Here is a 21968-nt window from a genome sequence, read left to right as displayed (position 1 = left end):
TGATGCTTCATTTGTACCCCAGGTGTTGGACAGAATGATCTCCTGCCTTTCAAGTTGAAGGACTCAGGGAAATGTTCTATCCCTAAATTCATAGGAACAGGAGGTTTCAAGGTTGGTGGGAAGCCTGCCACACCACAAGCACCCTTCAAACTGCAGAACGGAACTATGTTTCCATGATATATGATTATACAGGTGCTTTCCAACATCTATTAAGACGTCTCATATTTTATTTTCTTTCATTTAGAAAAGAATAGGAAAAAATATCTGCTAGGAAGCAAGAAAATTTAAGTGCCCTCTTTAAATCTGATTTCAAGAGAATTATTTTATTATGTTATTTTTCCCGGAATTGCCATCCATTCATGCAGTCCCATCGTAAATAGGGAGGACTTAGCATGAAGCCTTGACAGTGACTTTTGTCTTTGCTAGACAGAGTGCAAATAGCAACTTCCACTTACAATAGTCAGAGATGAGCAGTATCTGCAAAATTAATACAAACAAGGCAACATTTATGGTGCCTTAAATAATAAGAAAAAAAGAGAAGGAGGTCAGGCCTGAATCAGCAAGTGCTCTCACCTCCTCTGCTTGCAAGGCCTCTTTCTCTATTCAGTGCCTGAGACAGGCAGAAGAAAAGAACGCTGGGAAAGTCCCTATATATTCAGTGAAAACTGTACAAAGGAGAAACTGTGCCAGTATGTGAGGATTGACAACTCTGGATACACTCTGAGGGGCCTCTTCACTCTAAAATGGTGGCCTTATCTTTATAGCACATTTTGTTTCACAGAATGCATTTCTCTCATCATAATCGTGACAGTCAGAAAAGAGATATCTCTACTTGGTCAGAATCTATGTCATCTCTGTGTCATAGATGGGGAGACCAAGGACTTGCCACATCACGAGTCAGAGCTTCAAGTGTTAGAATATTTATCACAGAACCTAGTAGCTAGTGGGTACTTAACCTACATGTGACTGAGCTGATCTAAACTTTCTGGCTCTTGGTGCTAAGTCTCCCCTAGTTGGTAGATTAGAAATACAGTAGAGTCCAAGGAAATTGCTAACTCAAAATCAAGAGTGTTACTTAATCAAGCAATTTAGATAGCTCGACCCTCCGAACTACACTCGAACAGAGGCATCATTTGTTAGTTTAATATCTTGCAAGCTATACATTCCATAGAATACATATATAAATTACTTTAACTGACTAGTCAAAGAAACACACTTGTAGACGAGTGCCTATTAATTACCTGTGGCGCAAGGAGAGGTAGCCTAATGTAAGCCAAAAGTTTACTGAGATCTTTCCGCCTCTGCTCCAAATCGTGCCGGACCCAGGTGAGAAGTGCATTCAGTATGGTCTCCTCGTTAGGAATGTTCATGTCATCACTGGCCAAGAGCTTGGCAATCTCATTGGCTGGGAGTAACACAAACTCCTGGTTCCTGATTACCTCCATGAAATGTTCCTAGAGGGGAAAATAAATGATATTGTTCCTTTTAATCACCACTGTTTTATGAAAAAAAAAAAAACCTCAATTTTTTTTATATTAGGTATCTAGAATAATTTGTACTTTAGACACAATTTTATACTTTAGATCTGTTAGAAAAGAAAGCCAAAAAAAAAAAAAAAAAAAAAACCCACAAAACCCTAACTTATATGACGATGACACTGTGAAGTGGGAATAGTGTCCAATGATGACACTGTGAAGTGGGAACAGTGTCAGACAACAACACTGTGAAGTGGGAACAGTGTCAGACAACAACACTGTGAAGTGGGAACTGTCAGAGGACTACACTGTGAAGTGGAAGCAGAGTCAGAGACGACACTGTGACATTTATTTAGTGCTTTGTTCATGTTCAGGAGTAGTTTTGACAAGGCTTATGAAGGAAGATTTAAAAAAATGAAGTAAATAGCAAGGAAGAGAACTAACATCAGGCTTACGCATGTTAGGGAATTTAGGTAACGGTGAAGGTGCCTCTGATCCAGGAATTGCCTCCAGGCTGGCCAACTAAGACAACTCTGGATCAAAGTCCTGCAGCCCGCCACAGCAAAGCACAAGTCAGGCTATTTTTTATAACCAAAGTGGGTATTAATGTTTTGTTTCCCTATGTAGCACAGGCTTGCCTTAAACCTGAGGTTCTTCACATCTGTGTGTGCTACCACAGATAGTTCAAAAATATTCCTAAGCTTTTTAGAAGACCACCCAGGATTTCAGATCTATTCAGAAGACTTAAATCCTTCTAATCTGATTTATTCCAAGTTAGTTTGCTTTTAGCAAAAAGAGCCGAAGCAAAACTGTTAACCTAGCACAGGCCAGGAACAGGACCTTAGACTGCACGTGACTGAGTCCTGGCTGTGATCTGAAATGGGACACTACAAATGTCCCAGATGTGAAATAACTTGTTTATCATTATTATGTTAACTAATCTGGAGAGAAAGAAATCTCTTCTTAAAATCTTTTATTTTTATTTTAAAGTGTGTGCATGCACATGTATCTGTGTGTGGCTGCAGGTGCCTGCAGAGGCCAGAGACTAGAGTTCTGGGTAGTTGTGAGCCATCTTACATGGGTGTTAGGAAATAAATATGGGTCTTCTGCAAGAGCAGTGCACAACTGCTGAACCATCGCTTCACCAGAAAGAAAGAAATCTCTCCCTGCTTTGAAGTCTGCAAGTCTTACTGCAGGAAGAGCTTACATCACGGATACAAACACAGATTCCATACATGCAATCTTGTAATGTTTCTCTTCTACTCCTAATGTACTTTCTGTACATTGTCAGCACACAAGGCTTCAGTAAAACAGCTAACACTGTTTAAATCAGAGCTGGAGACAGGCCTATGAATAACTATCTTCCACATTGAAATGAGACTCATATTCTCCATTTAGCCTGTGGTAACCCAAGCAAGATACTGATCTGAGATCTATCTTGGGCTGACATTCCTTTCAGCAGAGTCTTAGGAGGAAAACCATTCATGAATAATTAACTAAATTCAATTGCTCCAATTCATCATGATTTGTTAAAAGATACCGAGACGAATCTACTTTGGATGATTGATTATCATTTTCAGGAACATATTTTAATAAAATCTCAGTGCTGGAAGGGCTTCAAGCAAACTGTTCTACTCAATTTCAGACTGACATTATCAGATGATTTGGGAACACACAGCAAGAGCCAAAACTGATCAAAGCTGGGCTGGGCTGCAGCTCATAGGGAAGTGTTTGCCTGCGTGAGTGAGACCCTGCGTTCGACACTAGCACTGCAAACCTCTCAGCCATTTAGGGCACTTGGAATGTTAACCCTTAATAAATACTTTGCACAATGGGGAACAAAGCCAAACACCTCTCAATACTTCTATCATCCTTTTCATAGTAAAGTAGCCCAAACCCTAACCATGGGAAGTTATAACTCAGTGATTATTAGGTAGGCAACATGAATTTGGAAGAAGATCATGTAGTTGTATCAAAGGTATTTTATATATAGTGTTAGGTGGGAAGTAAGAGGATGTGTAGTGTCATTTAACACCACAGTATGGCCAGCATGATGGCACACACCTGTGACCTCAGCCCTAAGGTGCACAGGGCTGTGAATTTGAGGCCAGCCTGGGTCCAAGTATGGCACACTGGATAAGCAACCCATCTGCACAGTACCAGTGTGACTCTGTTCTACTTTCCAAAGGTAGTAACTGAATTCCACAAGTAAGAGGAGGCTACTTGGCAAACTGTTAGTGTTATCTATTTCAAAGAAATGCCCTTTCACTCTATATAGTTTATATCACATGAAAACTGAGTTTTCAATAGATTATACAACACTATTGGAACAAGTTTAAACACCAAGATCTTTTCAGAAACATGATTTTGCTTTAAAGTAGCTGTTTTAGAAAAATTCAATGATTTAATAAGTTTTCAAGGTTCAGAAATAAAATTTAGAAATAAAATTTAGAATTTTAAAATGAAATGTTCACATTTGCTTCATAAAACTGTAATGACATTAAGTAGTTATAATGATAAAATGATCTAGAATGTTCTTTCCAGAGGTTAAATGACATGTTCCAAGTCATGTCCAGTGGCAATGAGAACTGGGACAGAAGCTTTGGGACTCAGCATCCTGAGGAGCTGTTACCTGTTCCTGAGAGCGTGAGGACGTCTGAGCGTGCCCTGTGCACTATCATACACTAACTGAACTCACCAGTCCAGTGCTACCTTTCTCTCAGACTTTCAATCTGTTTTAGGAAACAAGCAGGCATCAACATACCAGACGCTTGCTAGACTTGCCCTTTCCCCTTCAGAATTGCTTTTAAGCAAATGAAATTACTGAGGGATTTATTTAAACTGAAGATTGAATTTTGCTTTACATTCTTATTCAGTTCCCATAGCAACATTCAAATCAGATGATCTGCCTCTAAATTACTTATTGTTATTAGAGTTCCAATGCATATCTCTATTGAAGCTAAGTAATGTCAAGTAATGACCTTGACATAAAAAAAAAATCTACTGCAACTAATTGGCTATGAAAATAGCTTTAAAACCGTTCAGCTAATTTCAATTGGATTTGCATCTGAGCTTTAATGCAGCTATCATGCCTATACTGTAAACAGCAGGAGTGACCTAAATGCATACAAATGTCTTCACATGTATAAAATGTGTGAGAAAGAGACACTGGGTCCAGAGAAAAGAGATAAAGGCACTTGTCACCAAGCCTGAAGACCTGAGGTCGACTCCTTGGACCCACATGGTGGAAGAAGAGAACTGACTCCTGCAAGTTGTCCTCTGACCTTCACATGTGCACTTGCTCAAACGTATATGTAATAAAAATATAATATGAACAGCCAGGCACTTGGGAGGCAGAGGCAGGTGGATCTCTGTGAGTTCAAGGCCAGCCTGTATAGAGTTCGAGGCCTCTATAAAGTACTCCAGGACAGTCAGGGCTCTGATACATAAAGAAAACTTCTCTAGTGAAAACCGCTGAAGCACCCTGAGTCTCTTCCCAGACAAACCACTCAACTGAAGGGTGGAAGGTGTAAGAGGAGGAGGAACTAAGTAACAGTTCCCCAGCCTTGATAAAGCCATGAATTTGAACAGCTACACACATGTACGTGAGCGCTCGTCTGCTTTCTTTTCTTGGCTGCTACATTGCTATAGTTTAAGTAGTTAAGCCAACACTGCCAGGTGGCAAGATAGTCCATTCCTTAGAAAGCCATCCTCCATTGTCGTCCCCTCTACTGCTAAACTGAAAGTGGGTCCTAAGAAGACTCCATCAATATGCCCTATTCCCCTGCTATCCTAGATCAACCCATGTTCTCAGGCTGCTGAATCAGAACTTCCTCTGATTTATTTTGAAACACACAATTCATTGCAGTTAGTAGGAGCATTGTCTCTGCATGGTGACAAGCACTTGCGTGTAATCAGAGGCATCTGAAATAGAAGGTCTCCCACTGGCTCTTTTATTCTTCATCTTACTGCTTACACTACGTACGACCACCATCACCGGTTCCCACCAGTGACTGTGAGACAGATCTGCAATTCATCCGTGCTTTTAAAAGCAGCGCTAGCACTCTCCAGCAGGAGTCATCTTGATTGGTTTCCTTCCCAACTTAGCTAGGCTTTCAGAGGCAAGTGGGCGGGGCCGACAGGACTTCACTCATTAGAGAATACATACCATAGTGTAATTGTGAGCCACTTTATGCAAATCTGTGCAGCCTTGGGCATCAGCAAAAGACCGAATCCCGAGGCAATTGGACGGGTGGAGCTGCTTCATCAGGAACTTGCAGCAGGCTTCCACCACCTGGGAGAGCTGGAGCAGGCATGCTGTGGACAGCAGGCACTCGATGTTGTCTTCCTTCAGTTCAAGTCGGCCTGCATAGAAGGAAATTCATTAGTGAGGCAGCTTCGTAAATCCTGTTTTTAAACAATAACTGATGTTGACATGATTTCTAAATAAGAGCTCATTACACTATTACAGATCTGCAAGATTCCAAAAAGGAAAACAAACTATTAAATGGGAATCATTTTATCCTTTTGTGACCTCTGCAAAAAAAAAAAAAAAAAAAAAAAAAAAAAAGGCTTATTTTCAGAATTTTTAAATGTTGCATTAATTAGTAACTAATATCCATGATGTATAATTCTTAAATTTTAAATGTAAAATATGACTGTATTACACATGTGACTCTGTGTGTGTGTGTGTGTGTGTGTGTGTGTGTGTATGTGTGTGTTTCTGGGCATACACATGCACATAGGTGAATGTGGAGGCCAGAAGAAAGTACCAGCTGTCTTGTTCCACCACTCCTTTGCTTGATTTCTAAAACAGGGTCTGTCACTGAAACTGGAACTCAGAGGTTTTTTTTCACCTCGGCTGTCCAGCCAGCAGCATCCTGCCTCTACCTTCCAGTGTTGGGGTTATAGGTACATACATCCACACCTCGTGTTAAAGTGATCCTGTTTGCAAAGCATCTGATCTTACCAAGTCATTTCCCCATACCCAACTCATGTTATTTTTATATATTATTTTAAGGTACCATTCAAAGGACTGGGGAGAGATGGCTCAGTGGTTAAGACTTGGATGCTGCTTTTCTCAGCAGCTGTCAGGTGGCTCACAACTGCCTGAGACTCCAGCTCCAGGGGATCCAATGTCTCTGGTCTCCACAGTCACCTGCTACGCTGGTGTGTGTGTGTAAGTTCTATAGGGCAAAAGTAGGCCACAGACAGACAGATAGACACACACAATCATAAAAAATTTTTAAAAAAAACATATTATTCAAAAGCTTCATTATGACCATCATTTTAAAGGTTTTAACATAAGAGATTTTAACCAGTGAAGAACAGTATTCTGGTCATCAGAGGTAGTGATGAGCACAGCAGAATGAACTAAGCTTTATTATTCAAAGCTGAAATCTGAAATCTAGAGAGTAGTGGGGCCAGGAGCAGTTCAAGGCCATCCTTGGCTATATAGTGAGTTCAATGTCAGCTTGAATAAATAAGACCCTGTTTAAAAAAAAAAACATAGAAGAGGAAGAAAAAGAAATCAATTCTGCAACCAAATTGCATGACACAAACCTAAAGGACGTCAGTTTACATTCCGACCCGTTACCTGTGTATGCGTACTGAATTAAGGACCACAGGGCATTCGGCTCTACACCTTCCATTTTTATTTCTTCTTGCCTCGCCTCCCTGACATCATTAGTAAACATAGCAGCGAAATAATCTGAGACGGAAGACAGCACCAGTCTGAGGAGACATTAGAGAAGCAATCAATGAGCACATTAAAGCTGGATGTTCATTAATAAATGCATTCTCTTCTTTTTTTTTTATTTGGCGTGCACAGGAGTACACGGTGCTGGGAAATGCAGCCTACATTTGACAAATCCTTTTATGCTCTATTTCCTTCCTTTGCATAATAAATTACCATTACTGGAAGCGTTCTGCTGAGGTAAATGATATTACTATGCAAACACCATCTTATGATATCTTTTTTAAAAAGCTATAAGCACTTGTTACTAAGTTGGCTATATATGAAAAGAAAAATGTAAAAAAGAAAGAGAAATGTAAAGGTTATTTTTCTTTGTCAATTTTGAAAATAACCTAAATTATTTGGAACAGAGGTGAATACGTAGGACATTCTTTAAAATGGTATTAGCAACTTTTATAATATTTTAAACTATTAATATATCTATATTTGTTGTTACAGTCTGGTGTAGTTAACAAAAAAGATGAGTTCTATAGGGCAAGGGTAGGCCACGGGTAAATGGTGTTACTCAGACAAAGATCTGTTGCTTAAAATTATTATTACTGAGGGAGGTGGAGACATTAGTTCTGGAGGTGCCCGGGAAGGGACAGTGCTCAGTCCAAGGGCAGAAGGGCACACCCACCATGCATAGGGACCCATGAGGACTCGGAGGCTCCTGCAGAGTGAGCAAGAGTGACATTCCGAGACAGAGTTCCAGAGAGGCAACGGCAAGCCGGGTCGCACAGGTCACCAAATGTACTTTGGCTTTTAGCTCAGTGACCTGGGGAGTCATTGAAAGCTTTTCAGAGCCACTGGAACTTCACTATAAACAGTGTAGGCCAGGAAACAGCAGAGAGCCAGAGGGGTCATCTGTGTCACCCATCGGTGTCAGCACATGCTGGTGGCTGAGCGATGAGCTCCGTTTCAGAGCCACTATGAGATGCTTCTGGGAAATTAATGCTGAAATCTCCTCTCTAAGAAACCATGTTCACAACAGAGACTTTTTATGACAGGAGTTCGTCAATAAATGTATGCTAACTCACAGCTATCAACCCAAGCTCCTGCTTTCTAATGGGTTTATTTTCACTTTGGAGGGTTTTATGAAAAATTTTTGGACAATGTTAATTAATGTTGAAAGGCATAAAAATAATCTTTGTGATCAATTGACAGTGAACAACTGAACACATCAACTTGGCAGAAGGAATGAACTATTCTTTTCTAAGCATTTCTTTTTACCTTAAGAAACATGTCGTTTGTGTTAAAGGCTCGCCACGGCCACTATCATGGGGATCAGAACACGCAATCAGGGAATACCCGGGACTTTGACAACTTGCTGGGGCAGGGAACATAAGCGGTAGGGGTGCACGGCTAGCACGCAGGCTTGGTTCCCCCACAACATTAAAGAGAGAAAAGAAAACTGTTAAGATTTTGAGAACTCTATTTTTTTTTTGTTTCCCCCTTCTGGCTATCCACGAAGTCTAATTTCCATCAAGCTTATTTAAAGCATCTAATGAGTATTTAGCATGCATGAAAACTGTTTGCTGTGGGTGGCAGCTACAGCAAACAATACTGACTGACTGGTCTGAAGCTAGTGCCTGTGCTTCCACAGAAGAAAACACAGACACTTGTGTTTAGTAATCGCACGCATGCGCGGTTTTCTTCATAGACATTCTATGAGATGGGTCACCGCCCTGAGGCCTAAGGGTTAACTGGTGCACCTCACCTCACCACATGTAACGTTACCCTGGGAACATTTCACACGTGTAGGAAGATAGAGAACAGTTACCTGTGAGCTGGAATCCTGCGATCACCAGCGACTAAAATGACGTCACACAGTTGCTTGTGCCTCAAGTAGTTTTCCATTTTTTTAAATGTTTGCTCTGCATGGTTAAGGGCTTGAAAGAATTCATCTGATGAACATGGCTCCATCGTCTGGCAGGTTGACAATGTCTGACTACTATTGGAAGTCCTGAAAAGAGAAAACACCCATTTAAAAAAAATCAGCATGTAATTAAAGCCTTTCCCCACTAAGTCCCTTTAAACCTTTCATGTGCAATGTAAGAAGCAGAGCCGTCAATCAATATTAGTAGGTAACTACTCAACTGTCCTTTTTCCCCCTTTCCTGTGCAGGGTTGCACAACACAGCCCAGGCTGGCCTCAAACTCTAGCCATCTTTGCCTCAGTGTACCAAGTCTGGGGTTATAGGCATGCGTGCTTACTGCTTCTGTGTTTTAAAATTAGATGTGATGTTTTGGGTATATGTGTCTTGTAAGCACATGAATGAAGGTGCCACCAACAGCTAGAGCTATGCATGTTCTTTGATTGCTATTTTTTAGTTATCTTTGGTAAACTCTGTTACTCTGCTGAAAAAGAGCCAAGCTATATTCATACTGATGGATGTATCTCCTAATATAGTTAATGGTGTCACTATTATTGTGTTTGAGATAAAAGTCCTTTACTTAAAAATGGGTTATTTTTCATAGACGTTGTCTATAAAATACACTGCCACAAAAACAGCATTGTGAATGATTCTCTTAAAAAACTCAGACAAGCAATAATACGTATTTTAAAAATTAAGTTAGTTTAAAGTAACTCGAGGCTGGAGTCCAAGGTGTGTGTGTGCTGGAGTGGACCACCGTACCTGACCATCTGAGTCAGTTAATACCCAGGCAGGGGTTAACTTGGTTAGTTCTCAGCAGCTCTGTAGAATGCTGTATTGAAGTAAGATTCAGATATTGTAAGAGAAGTGTCTTAATAGAACTAAAAACATTATCAAAAAAGAAAAAAGTAAGATTTCTTAATTTTTGAAGTAAAGGGATCTGAAGTTAGCAAGTTCCTTGCCAAGCGTTAGAGAGTTTGGTCATGGATGTGGAGACTGCTGTTGGGGGATGCCTTTTCCTCCTGGAAAAGCTAGACCGCATTTCCCAGCCTCTCTCACACACAGGCATGCTCTGAGGGAGGGCCATGCACACGTTAATATCTTAAGACTAGGAGAAAAGTCACAGTATCTAATTTTTGTAAGCTACAAATTCTCTCTAAAACAAAGTAAATGAAGTACTTCTTTCTTAGGGTTCTGACGTGTGCATTCCACTTCCCATGCTTTACCTGAATGAACAGGAATGCCTAGCCAATGAGTAAGCTGAAAGATTTGAGTCATCATCCAATCGTAAACACTATCAATACTCAATATTCAATTTGAAAAGAACAGTCATTATTTAATAGCTGTCACTAAGTTATTGTAGTCTTACTTTGATATTGAGAGAAGCCCAGTTCATTAGTAGACCATTTGATTTCTTGTCAGAAACTTTCAGGGAATTTTGAGTTGGATCCCCAGATAAAACATGGGGATCACTCACACTTGGGGCATCTCACTTGGTCTGAGGTGAAACCCAGAAACTGTATTTTTCAAAAGCCATGAGGTGCTCCTAATATTTACACGGGCTGAGGACCACTGGTATACACTTTTGGCAGATACATTAGAAGGCAGAGTGTACAATGAACCTACAGTTCAAAACACTGATGTGAAAGATGGAATCTTTACTTCCAATAGATGCAAACTGAACTTCCTAGAATAAAATGTTTAAATGAACTAGTAAAACTTAATGGAAGATTTACCATTTAAAAAATACACTTACAGGTGAAATACTGTAGCCATTTTTACATTTTACTTCTCTCTCTCTCTCTGTCTCTCTCTGTCTCTCTCTGTCTGTCTCTCTCTCTCTCTCTCTCTCTCTCTCTCTCTCTCTCTCTCTCTCTCTCTCTCTCTCGTCTGTCTCTTCCCCTCCCTTCCTCCCTCCCCCCCAGCTCATGTGTGTGTGTGTGTGCGTGCCTGAATGTATATAAGCGCACAGCTCAGAAGAAGGTTCTAGATACCTCTAGAACTGGTCTTATAGGCAACTGTGAGCCGCCATATGGGTGCTGTGAACCAATCTCAAGTTCTCTGGAAGAAGACCAAGTGCTCCTAACTGCTGAGTCACCCCAACAGTACACATAAACATTAACAAAACCCTTTTATGTTTCTAGAATAACACATCAAACTTCTTTCTTATTTGCTATCAAGTCTTCAGCTGCTGCCACCTTAAGGGAACATATTATTTCAATGTGACAATTAATTACAGGTTTCTAGAGACAGAAATCACATCCGCTACTTCAAATGAAGCATCAAAGGAAGTGCAGCTTTCTGGTTTGTAGTCTAAGGAGAAGTCCAGCTATGTTCATGCTGTGTGCACGGACAGAAAGAAGCAGAGCTCCTCAGCAGACTTCCATGGCTGCACAACTCCCCAGCGAGTCTTGCTTTTATTTTTAAAAGGCAGTTCGGATAATACAATTCTAATAAGTACTTTCTTAACAAATAATTTACTATGCATCCATTCAACTATAAGGAATCAAACTATACATATTCAAACTACTATATATAGACTTCTCACAACTAAAAGAAACCTATTCTGTCATTTAATCCAAGTGTCTTATCTTGCATATGAAAAAATTTGAGGTCCTAAATGGCTAACATGACCAGCCAAGGAAACACAGGGCGACCGTTACTGTACTAGATCAGAAGCTGTTCAAATTGGTCGTACTGTCCACAAAAAAATTGAGAAATCCTTCCTACCTTTATACTAAGTCCTAGGACAACAGTATTAATTCAAGGACTAAAGGTTTGGTGGGCAAATAAAGATCCACTGAGGGCAGGCATGGCAGCTCCTCACTAGCTATGGGAAGGTTCCCGTGGGACGGAGAGCACGTCCATGGCTTTATGTAACTGACAAGGGAACACTTCCAGTTCTGTCCTTTCCAATGTGCTTTAGTTTTGAGAGAGAAGTTGGAGAGCACTGGAGAGTGATTGAGAGCATTTTTGGAAAGTTCTAGAATTGTTACCCAATACAATAGCAATTGGCCATTTTGAATCCATTTCAAGTTTAAAAAACCCAGTTTTATTTTTATAATATAAAAAATTCAATTCTTTAGTAGTTGGACTAGTCACACTTGGTGGGACAGTGGGGTCCTGTGCAAGCTTCTCATCAGTGCATGAAGTCTGATTGCATAGTGCTGGTCCAGAATCCTACTGACCTGGGTTCAACCCCAATTCAGTCACTCACTGTGTCACTGGACATGTTATTATTTCTCTAAGCCTCACCTTCTTTACCACCAAAATAGGAGCAACGCTCAGTATTTTATTTTAAAGCATTTTTTATAGAGAGATTATGAAATGAAACAATTCATGCATAGTCTATTCAGGGTAGATACATAATCAGGGAAAGTCAGTGGTGGGAGAGGCCTTGTGTTGATGTAATGCTGTCTGGTTGTCTGTTAAAAGATGTTCCCCATTATTACCAATTCTTACAACTCAGTTCATACTTGTTCTTTAAAATGGCCTTTAGTAAAGCAAGCAGGCATCCTAACTCACAGCAGGAACATCTGGGAATAGACATGGAGCGTTTAAAGTCTATCTCTCTCTGTTCTGCCTGAGCCGTGCATGATGACAGAAGAACCTCATCTCGAATCCTCCTTACTTTTGTTTACAGTACATTACTAATACGGTGAATTGCATTTCAAAGAAATGCAAGAAGCTACTCAAATCATTTGTGGCAGGCCTTCAATGTAATGAATTATACATTGAGGAATATTTCCAGGCAGTATAGAAATGTTTAATTTTTAGTCTATGTCACTGAACTAGGGGAATGAATTTAAGTTAGAAAATGGTTGAACACACAAAAAATAGGCAAGAACACAAAAGGTTCAGATCACTGATCCCCAAGGCACAGCAGTGATCACCGACTGTTTACCTAGTGACCCCCAAGGCACAGCACTGTGACACCGATGCCGAGGGGTGCATAGTGAAAGGTCGGGAAATAGAACTTAAGTTTTATATGACAGAAAACATCTATCTGGCAACATGGCCCAACATGTGTAATTCTCCAGATTTCACATGTATATTTACGTGTATATACAACATATGTGTCATGACACTCCTCCCCACATCCCACCCCTCTGGGACAGGATGTCCTTGTGTAGCTGTGGCTGGCTTGGAACTCACTAGTAGATCAGGCTGGCCTCAAGCATGGAGATTGCTGACTTCTGCCTAGCCCCTAGTAATAGAATTAAAGGTCTAATTTTTTAATGAAGTAATTATTTTTAGTAAAGCTTTAAAAAGTAATTTATAGAAATTATACTGCATATGACTTTGAGCAGGTAAAGAGCTGCTTTAGAACTGTGACGAGCTTGCCTGGCTCATGCCCAGGGTAAGTGACTGATGCCTGGCACCTGCATTATAACAGGTGACGTCTGGGATCTATGCCTCTGCAAAGGTGCAATTACTGCGCCATGAATCTTTTAACATCCTTCCCAAATACGCATAATCACACATATAAAATAATCCAAATTTATTAGTATAGGTTATTTGTCTTTGAATTTTTTTTACATATACTGTTCAGAATACTTAAATTATGCCCTAAATTTATTTAATAAATTATAAGGGATGTACAGATAGCATTATGCAATTATAATTTACAAATTACAGACAAAAGCCAGGACTGGTAGTGCCTGTCTGTAATTCCAGCACTTAAGGGGTGAAGGTAGAAGGATTGTGAGTTCAGTGACAGCTTGGGCTCCATGAAACCCTACCTCAAAACCTAAAACAAAGCAAAATGGACCAAATCAGAGCTATAAAATGTAAGTAGAAGTGGAGATAGAAAACCATGCCGTCAAATGAGCATCACAGGCACCCGGGACAGAGCTTGATCGCTGGGATGCAGAGGGAGGAAAGAACCACTTGGCATGCGGGAAGGCAGCAGACAGGGGAAGTCTTAGGGAAGTGTGGAAGAGGAGGAAGCAGAGTGGCTCCTTTAAGGAGTGCCCCCTCCTCCCATCCAAGTGCCAGCCAGCCTGATCCTGCTTAGCTTCTGAGATCAGGAGCATTCAGGGTGGTATAGCCACAGACAAGTTTTTTCTTCTACAGACAAGGCAGTTGGATAGAGAGTTATATATCAGCAGCTCAAGAATTGTCTCTAAGGACTGGAACTGCAGTTCAGTGGTAGAACACTGCTTAGCAAGGGTGAGGCCTTAGGTTCAATCCCCAGCACCCCTCCAAACAGAAAAGCAACTTTGTCCCTTACCTTCTCAAGAAAAACACAGTTTTATTTGGGAATTCCCTCCTACCCCCACCCATGGGACCAGGAAGTGCTAGCCATTCAAGCATGAGGACCTCCAGCACCCACATTAAAGAATGCTTCTGTAACCCCAGTTTTTACACATTGCACTTATTTATTATAACTGTCTATTTTTATCCTATAATACGCTGGACACATGGCTACACTCGGGTAGAGAGTACATTCAAGGCCTCTCTTCTAACTAGCTGCGGCTACACGGCTGAGTTCTCCTCACCAATGGAATAAGAGATTCACGACTTCTGTCATTTCTCTCACACCAGACTTTTCTTTGGTCTTTCCCTCAGATGAGAATGGAGAGGAGAGCTAAGTAAGCTTTGAGCACACAGAGAGGATATTCCTCTAAGTTGTGGAGAAAGATATGCAATGGGGTTTGGGCCTCTGGATGAACAATGAGGCAGAGATCTATCTGCCCTCCTGTCACCTGTGCTTCTGATAGTCTACAACAATCAGTGATAGACAAATCATTTTAGTCTAGAACTATTAATACACTCATTCCTAAAATTAAGTGACCAAATTACTTGGTTATGGGTCAATGTGGTGTGTGTGTGTGTGTGCAGGCACATGTGTGTAATTGTTTTCATGTTTAAAAACTTAAAACCTCACTGTCCAGATTCAAACACAATATAAGCAAAATAAAATGTGATTGTTAAGTATTATTTTGGGGTTCTTTTGCTGGAACTTAAAGGGTAGGCTAAGGCAGGAGGATTAAGTTCAAGGGCAATCTGAACTACATATTAAGATGCCATGTTAATATGGGGGAGGAGAAATAGCTCAGCAGTTAGGAGCACTTACTGCTCTTGTGAAGTCCCAGGTATGATTCCAGCACTCACATGGCAGCTCCTAACTGTCTGCAACACCAGGTTATATTTAGGATATATATTATGTATATATTATAATAAATTTGAGAGAGAGCAAGGACTAGTATATAGGAAAGTTAGGAAAGAGAAAAGGGAAGGGACAATGTAATTATATTCTAGTAGCAAGATAAGTAACAAATAAATAAACATACTTTTGAAGATAATATCTTTAGAAAGGGGATGGATGGGAAGGCAGAAGGAGTCTAGGATACCCAGAGGTGAAACACAGAATTTGAAAGCAATTCAGTTATAGGGGTTCTAGCACCCTCTTCTGGCCTTTGTGGGCACCAGCAACATAAATGATACACACACAGGTGCAGGCAAACACTCATCACATAAAATAAAATTAAATACTGTGTAAAATGTGTCTTTAAAAATAGCACTGTGCAAACTAAACAGAAGGCTAGAGCTGGGCCTCAGAGTTATGTGACATTCTAGGAACTTTAGCTATGTAGCTTTTCTTTTTTGGAAGAGTTTAAATTGCAATAATATTTTGTGCAAAACTGACTTTAAAAGTTCAAATATCCACTGGGTGTTGGCACACGCCTTTAATCCCAGCACTCAAGGCAGAGGCAGGTGGATTTCTATTCTAGGACAGCCAGGGCTACACAGAGGAACTCTGTCTGGAAAACCACCACCACCAATAATAGTGATGATGATGATAATTTCTTTACTTAATAGGTGTCAAAAATTACCTAATTTTACAGTAAGTCAGTTGAGTGATATGTAAACCATTTATACCTTGATTACATGGTAGTAGCTATGGACACCTGATGGCCCTGGTAAGAACTAGCCTAACTAGATAGATGTTAGAACTCTATCTTATATAAGACACAAAGATTCTGTTACTTAAAGTCTAAATTCGCTCACGCTATATCAAAACAAAACAAAGTTTATATTTTAGTACCAAAGTTGACCCCCACAGAGAAAGTGCAACTAGGCTATAGAGTCAAGAAGAAAGTTAAAAGCTGGGAAATGTTTAAATGGTTCAGAGAAGTGGCAGTGAACGTGGTCAGAGGCCAACGCTTGGGCAGACCTTTCAGCTAGATACCAGCTGACAGTAAGTCCTTGCAGAGGAGACTGGCAGCCACCACCTTCAGCTGCCCACATCCATGATGGCTGTTAGCATTCTGATGATGCAAAACCACTCAGCTGTCCTTCCCCTATCCTAAAAACTGAAAGTGTTAAGTTTCGCTATCTGTTTTGATGACTGCTCCTAAGAAGAAATTAGTGCGTTATCTGTGTGTCTTCACTGTATTTTTAATATTTTCAGGTTCTAATTCATGCTGTGCTCAGAAGGTTTCCTAGCTCATCATTTGAAAATATATACAAAAAGAATTGTTCTGAGTTATGTATGTGAATCTGACAAATGTCACTGCAACTTCTTGGACAATGGTATTAATTTTTTTTTTTTTTTTTTGATTTGCTTGTAGTAAAAGGACACTCATTTAGAGAACCTTGGCCATTTAAAAAGCTGAGGGCAACAAATTTATCCCTATGACATAGGTTAAAGCATCAACCAGAGGACTGACAGAAGGCACACACTGGCTACATTTAACGTAAGAGCATAGAGATGTGAGGGACAAAGCACACTCTAAAGTCTAGACTCTTTTATGTTTTTGCAATAAGACTGAAATGCTAAACCATCAAGAATAAGCTCTTACGAGCCCTCCTATCTACAAATCAGGCATTTTCTTTTATTACGTTTTATTGTATACATAGCATTTTTAAGTTAGGTCTCTGAGGATACGAACCATCTACTCCCATCTTTCACCCATGCCCTTGATTAGCATCTTATTTTTATATTCCTATAAGTAAAAATATCAATGTAAAATTCTTGAGGAATATACAACATCTCTGAGTCAAAACAAAAATCTTTTCTTTTATAACTAATACCTCACCAAAATACTTCAATGTACACACAAAAGAGGGTTAAATTTTAGTATTCTTTGGTTATGTTAACTGCCTCTGATATAAGGAAGTATGTGTAAATTTTATCAATATTAGACATGTGTATAAATGTTGTGATCACATAATTGGGTAGTAGATAGATGCTAATAGTTTTATGACTTAAGCTGGTAAGGAAGTGAATATTTTATTTTTTAACATTATTTAAATATTCTTAATATAGTGATTTTTAAAACAGAATCGTTATTTACTTTCACACAAAAATTGGTAAAAAACAAATTTAAAAAATTAAAAATTTTTCTTTATGGCAAAAATTTCCCTCAAAATATAATAGAATCATGTTTGTTCAGTTAATCTCAATATTGAAATTATTCATGGCTCCTCTTCCCTCATGATAAAGGCAAGTCAAGAAGTAATAAAAATTTTTAATTAAATATACTATTTACCTAAGTAAAGATATTCCCCTCTCTCCGTTATACAGATTACAGATGAGGGCCTATGTTTCTATCCTCCCTTCAGAACAGGTCAGAATTCCATGTTCTGGAGGTTAGAGGAGAACGGGGCGAGGATCTCCAAGCATGAGACACTTGAACATATGAGTCCATTTGATCTTAATCCTTCAGGATGCCTACACTAACAATAACCAACGTGGAGATTCTAATAATTAAAACCTGTAAACAAATTTTAAAGAAAAAAAGTAATTGAATGTCAGATGAGTAGGTATTTGTGTCTTTAAATATTTAGAAATATTTCAGAGTGAAGATGCATTAGAAAGTCGACTGTAACTTGTTACACAGCATGTGAAACAGACCAAGAAAATAAAAAGGATGCCAGGGAAGAGGAACAAAATCACGAAATTATCAATTATTTTCTTTATTGCATTTCTTCTAACTCACGTTTCTTACCATCTTTTTTTACTGGCTACCACATCTAGCACTCCCGACACGATGTTCTCTTAAACTTTCCTAAAGGATTATCTTTCTTTTCCTTAAACAGCATGAATTTCAGTGGAAAGTGGGGATAAGGGGAATCGGTGGTGTTATCCTTGAAAGAGACATGTCACTTAGTATTCTCAGTCTTAGTCTGCAGAGCTGCAATATTCACAGGACAAAGACATAACCACAGAAAAATAGTATTGACAACTAAAATGGTGTCAAAAATTGGGAACTACAGTGTGTCTCTTTTTGTAGAACCTTTCATTTTTATCAAATTAAAACGAATCCATAATCTATTATAACCCAAAATATCACAAGGATTTATACTGTATAAATGTCTTATAGTTTTACTGTAAATATAGAAGCCAGATGAATAAAGCCAGGCAACAATGTATAACACTGCTGCTACATATTATTTTCAAAGCAGTGTCAGATCTATATATGAAACGCAAGGTATTTCAAAATGAAAGCTATTTGTTACCTTTAAATTTCACAGAATTAATGTTGAGACATTTTCCAAATCCTAGCAAACGTACATGTCCATAACAAGATGCCATTCATGTAGTTAGTATACAGGAAGCAGATGTACGTACAATCACAGAGATTAGCTAGTAAATATTCAATTATTCTCAAATATCATAGAGCACACACCCCGCACCCCATCTCTGACAGTAAGAAAATAATCAACCTGCTCGAGCTGGAATCAGATTCATTTTCCTCTTCACTAGTGCCATCGTCCACTTCTGGTCTATCCAGCCAGTGTGCACCACCACAGCCTTCTGCTGTAAACTCAAAAGCAGGGACATCAGAGGTAGATGCCATTGGCCAAGAAGGTGAATTCTGAAAATCCAGTTGGCTGGACCTTCGGTAACCAATTGAAGCCAAAGGCAATTGTAGGTTACACGGATCTAAAAACTTTCTCCCACCGTTTGCTCCAGTCTGTCCTCGGTTCCAAAATTCTCCCTGCTGGCTGTCAACTGAAGAATTAGATGATGCCTGATGCCCAAACCACCTCCACCTGATTTTCAAAATCTGTTTCACATCAAACTCTTTGCGAGAACCAGACATCCTCAGAGAAACCGAGTGATCGTCTAGGCAACGGGCAAAAAGCACGGCACACAGATTTGTGCATCCAACCAAGACAAGAGAAGTATATTCCCCGCTGTACCCAACAAACAGCTTTAAAAGAAAATAAATCGTTTAAATATATATCTACATTTACTTTCATCCCAATATATCAGACTATAAAGAACAAAGGATAATGAATAAAGATGAACCCACGGTGGAACATTCCGCTCAATCAGAGCAAACTCTGATCCACCTATCCTGAAGCAGCCCCAGCACTTTCCCAGCTCCCCTTTCCCATACAGACCCTTGGCTCTCACAAACACTGACAGCATTCATTAAAGTCCTTTCAAATGCAGAACACCACCCCCTTCTCCAAACCGCAAATGACAGAGACTGAGAGCACTATCCCGCTGCAGAATCTAAACGCAGCCTCTATAGCTCAGTGCATTAACTCTTTTATTGCTGAAACAAGAGCTGTAACCCAGAGTATTTTCCTTTGTACTTAGAAGCCACTTTACCACCAGCAGTAGTTTCTGCTTTAAACCAAGTTCCTAGATGAGATAACACAGAACAAGGTTTTTTTTGTTGTTGTTGTTTTTTGTTTTTTGTTTTTTTTTAAAGCATTTTAAATGAGTTTCGAGGATTCCTGAGCTGTGTTGGGTGGGGATGAGAAGGAGGGTCTAAGCTGGGGCTCTGGACTGCCAGCCACTATCCTCCTGTCTCCTCCCTCTCATCCCAGGAAGCACAGTGACATCCTTGGGTAAGAGTTCATTTGAACAAAGGATAATGAGAAAAACTAGAAGAAAAAGTTTGAAAACTACAATGGACCAAAATATGTCAGTACATACTCTTTAAAAGAGATACCATGACACACCAATATCACTCTAATTCAAACAGGGCTGCCTCTTCCAGTTTAACACCAAGACTTCCTATTGAAGAGGGATGGTGGGGCTCAAGGCTACCAAGATGTCCTTTACTGCAGAGAGCACTGGACAGTGGCCTCTTGGTTGACAAGACAGAGCAGTGCTGTGGACATGCTCGTCGCAAATTGATAAGGAAAAAAATCAAAATTTAAAATACTAAATAGTACTTTGAGTATTCTAGTAGGCGTAGGGAAGATGGAAATATTCACATACCAATGTCTAACCTCCAAAATGAGTAAATACAGTTACTAAAGTGAACAAAAACATTGATTAGTTAAAATATAAAATATTATAATGGTATAATATTAAGAATTTGAGATTTATAAGTGCAGAACAGAATTTAGGTTTTCAGTACTGAAACCCCTGTCAAATAATTTCACATAAAGCTGTTTTGACATTGGCTGACCAAAAAGAAAAAAGTCTATTTTGGAGGCATATAAATACAATGAGGCCCGTAGCTTAACTTCATGTAGCCTCTAAAACTAAAAACTGCTCAGAAAAACAGAAGAAGAAGCATGGGAAGCCGTGTAGAGTTCTGTACTGCGCACCGTAGGGAAACCTCCGGTCAGTTCTGATAGCTCCTGGGCAGGAAGGGTTTAGGCTGAATGACGCTGGGTTTATATAAACTGAGATGTTAAAAGCATGAAATGAACACATTGACAAGGAGTGGTTCAGCCAGTCAGCCATACCTGGTTAACTTTAAGAACAGGAGGAAGTTAGGTGAAGGAAGGAGACAAAACGCACAAAGTCAAGGTGACACCAAGTAGGGTGCCCAGGAGTGCTCTGGAAGATTAGCATGGTGTGAGCACGCAGGTGGTGAAGTGACACCCTGGGCTCTGCTCTCACCTACATCAGACAACTATTACATCACTGAGTCCCTATGATGTCACATCCTCTTTTACAATGCTGTTTGGGTTCCAATCTCCCTGGCTGTAAACCCTACTCCTCTCTCAAGGTTATACATTTTGAGCAGTGCCACCCTTACAAACAAGTCCTCCATTTCTCTGGGCTTGTGGTTCCTAATGATGGTAGCAAATCTTCCTGACAAAAGTTCCTGCACAATGGAGATGGAGCTTTCAGTGGCTGGGATGACCAGAGAGTGCTGTAAACCTTGAGAGGGCAGGTGCCAAAGATGACAATATCTTGGCAAAGCACAGCACACACTGCCACAGTGAGAAATGTCACGGCAATGGTGCATAAGGACCTTACCTTCACTCTCAAAAAGAGTCTGCCAACTACTTCTATACAAAGCATGCAAAGGAAAGATCACTGGCATCTTAGAGCTTTCAAAGATGCTTTTAAGCTTATATGCTGACAAAGGAAAGGATCATGAAACATTACAAAAGGAACAACTTGTGTGTCATGTGTGGTGGTGCACACGTGCAGGCCAGAGATAAACAGCAGGTGTCTATATTGCTCCCCATTACTGACTAAGACAGGGTCTCTCACTGACCCGGCTAGCTGGCTGGCCAAGGGAGCTCTCTATCTGTGCCCCTCCTCCTGCCCAGTGCCACGGCAGTGGAAGCAGTAGTGGTAGCGGTATGAAGTCTACAGTCATGCTCAGCTTTTTACCTGGGTGCTGGGGATTCCAACTAAGTCCCTGTGCTTACCAAGCAGGCATAATTGCTACTGAGCCATCTCTCCAGTCTCACAAAACAAATTTTAATAAATACAATTTTATATACGCAAAATTTTTAATTGAATTGAACCACCGTGAGAACACTTGCCAGTGCTCTGAATTCTAGGAAATGCTGTTTTTAATGTAGAAGTGGTTTGATTGTTATCTTTTCTGGTGAGTCTTGGAACCTGAACTCAACAGTGGCTTTCATTAAGGACCACTGTTGTGAGACATTTCTCAACAGTAACTCTCCATCAGAAGAAACTCAGACTTCAGGAACCATGGGT

At 39.9% G+C, this 21968-nt stretch overlaps 1 protein-coding gene across 6 annotated transcripts in view; it reads right to left on the bottom strand.

The window, feature by feature from the left end:
• The window catches only part of Klhl5 (kelch like family member 5), a 63530-nt gene that overhangs the window by 19366 nt on the left and 22196 nt on the right, over window positions 1-21968 (bottom strand). The window contains exons 1-6 of one of the 6 annotated variants that reach the window (XM_076938537.1): window positions 18761-19425; window positions 8993-9175; window positions 8443-8586; window positions 7072-7208; window positions 5644-5840; window positions 1242-1454 (exon numbers count right to left, since the gene is read on the bottom strand). In XM_076938537.1, coding sequence (XP_076794652.1) covers window positions 1242-1454; window positions 5644-5840; window positions 7072-7208; window positions 8443-8586; window positions 8993-9175; window positions 18761-19140 — 1254 coding nt within the window. In that variant the 5' untranslated portion in view covers window positions 19141-19425. Of the gene's footprint in view, window positions 1-1241; window positions 1455-5643; window positions 5841-7071; window positions 7209-8442; window positions 8587-8992; window positions 9176-18760; window positions 19433-20752; window positions 20938-21968 lie in introns of those variants that run through there. The other 5 variants (XM_076938538.1, XM_076938539.1, XM_076938540.1 and 2 more) reach the window with 5 other exon arrangements.

The sequence above is a fragment of the Arvicanthis niloticus genome, chromosome 7 (genome assembly GCF_011762505.2).
Source record: "Arvicanthis niloticus isolate mArvNil1 chromosome 7, mArvNil1.pat.X, whole genome shotgun sequence".
NCBI classification, from domain to species: Eukaryota; Metazoa; Chordata; class Mammalia; order Rodentia; family Muridae; genus Arvicanthis; species Arvicanthis niloticus.
This window is presented reverse-complemented; position numbering and strand designations above follow the sequence as displayed.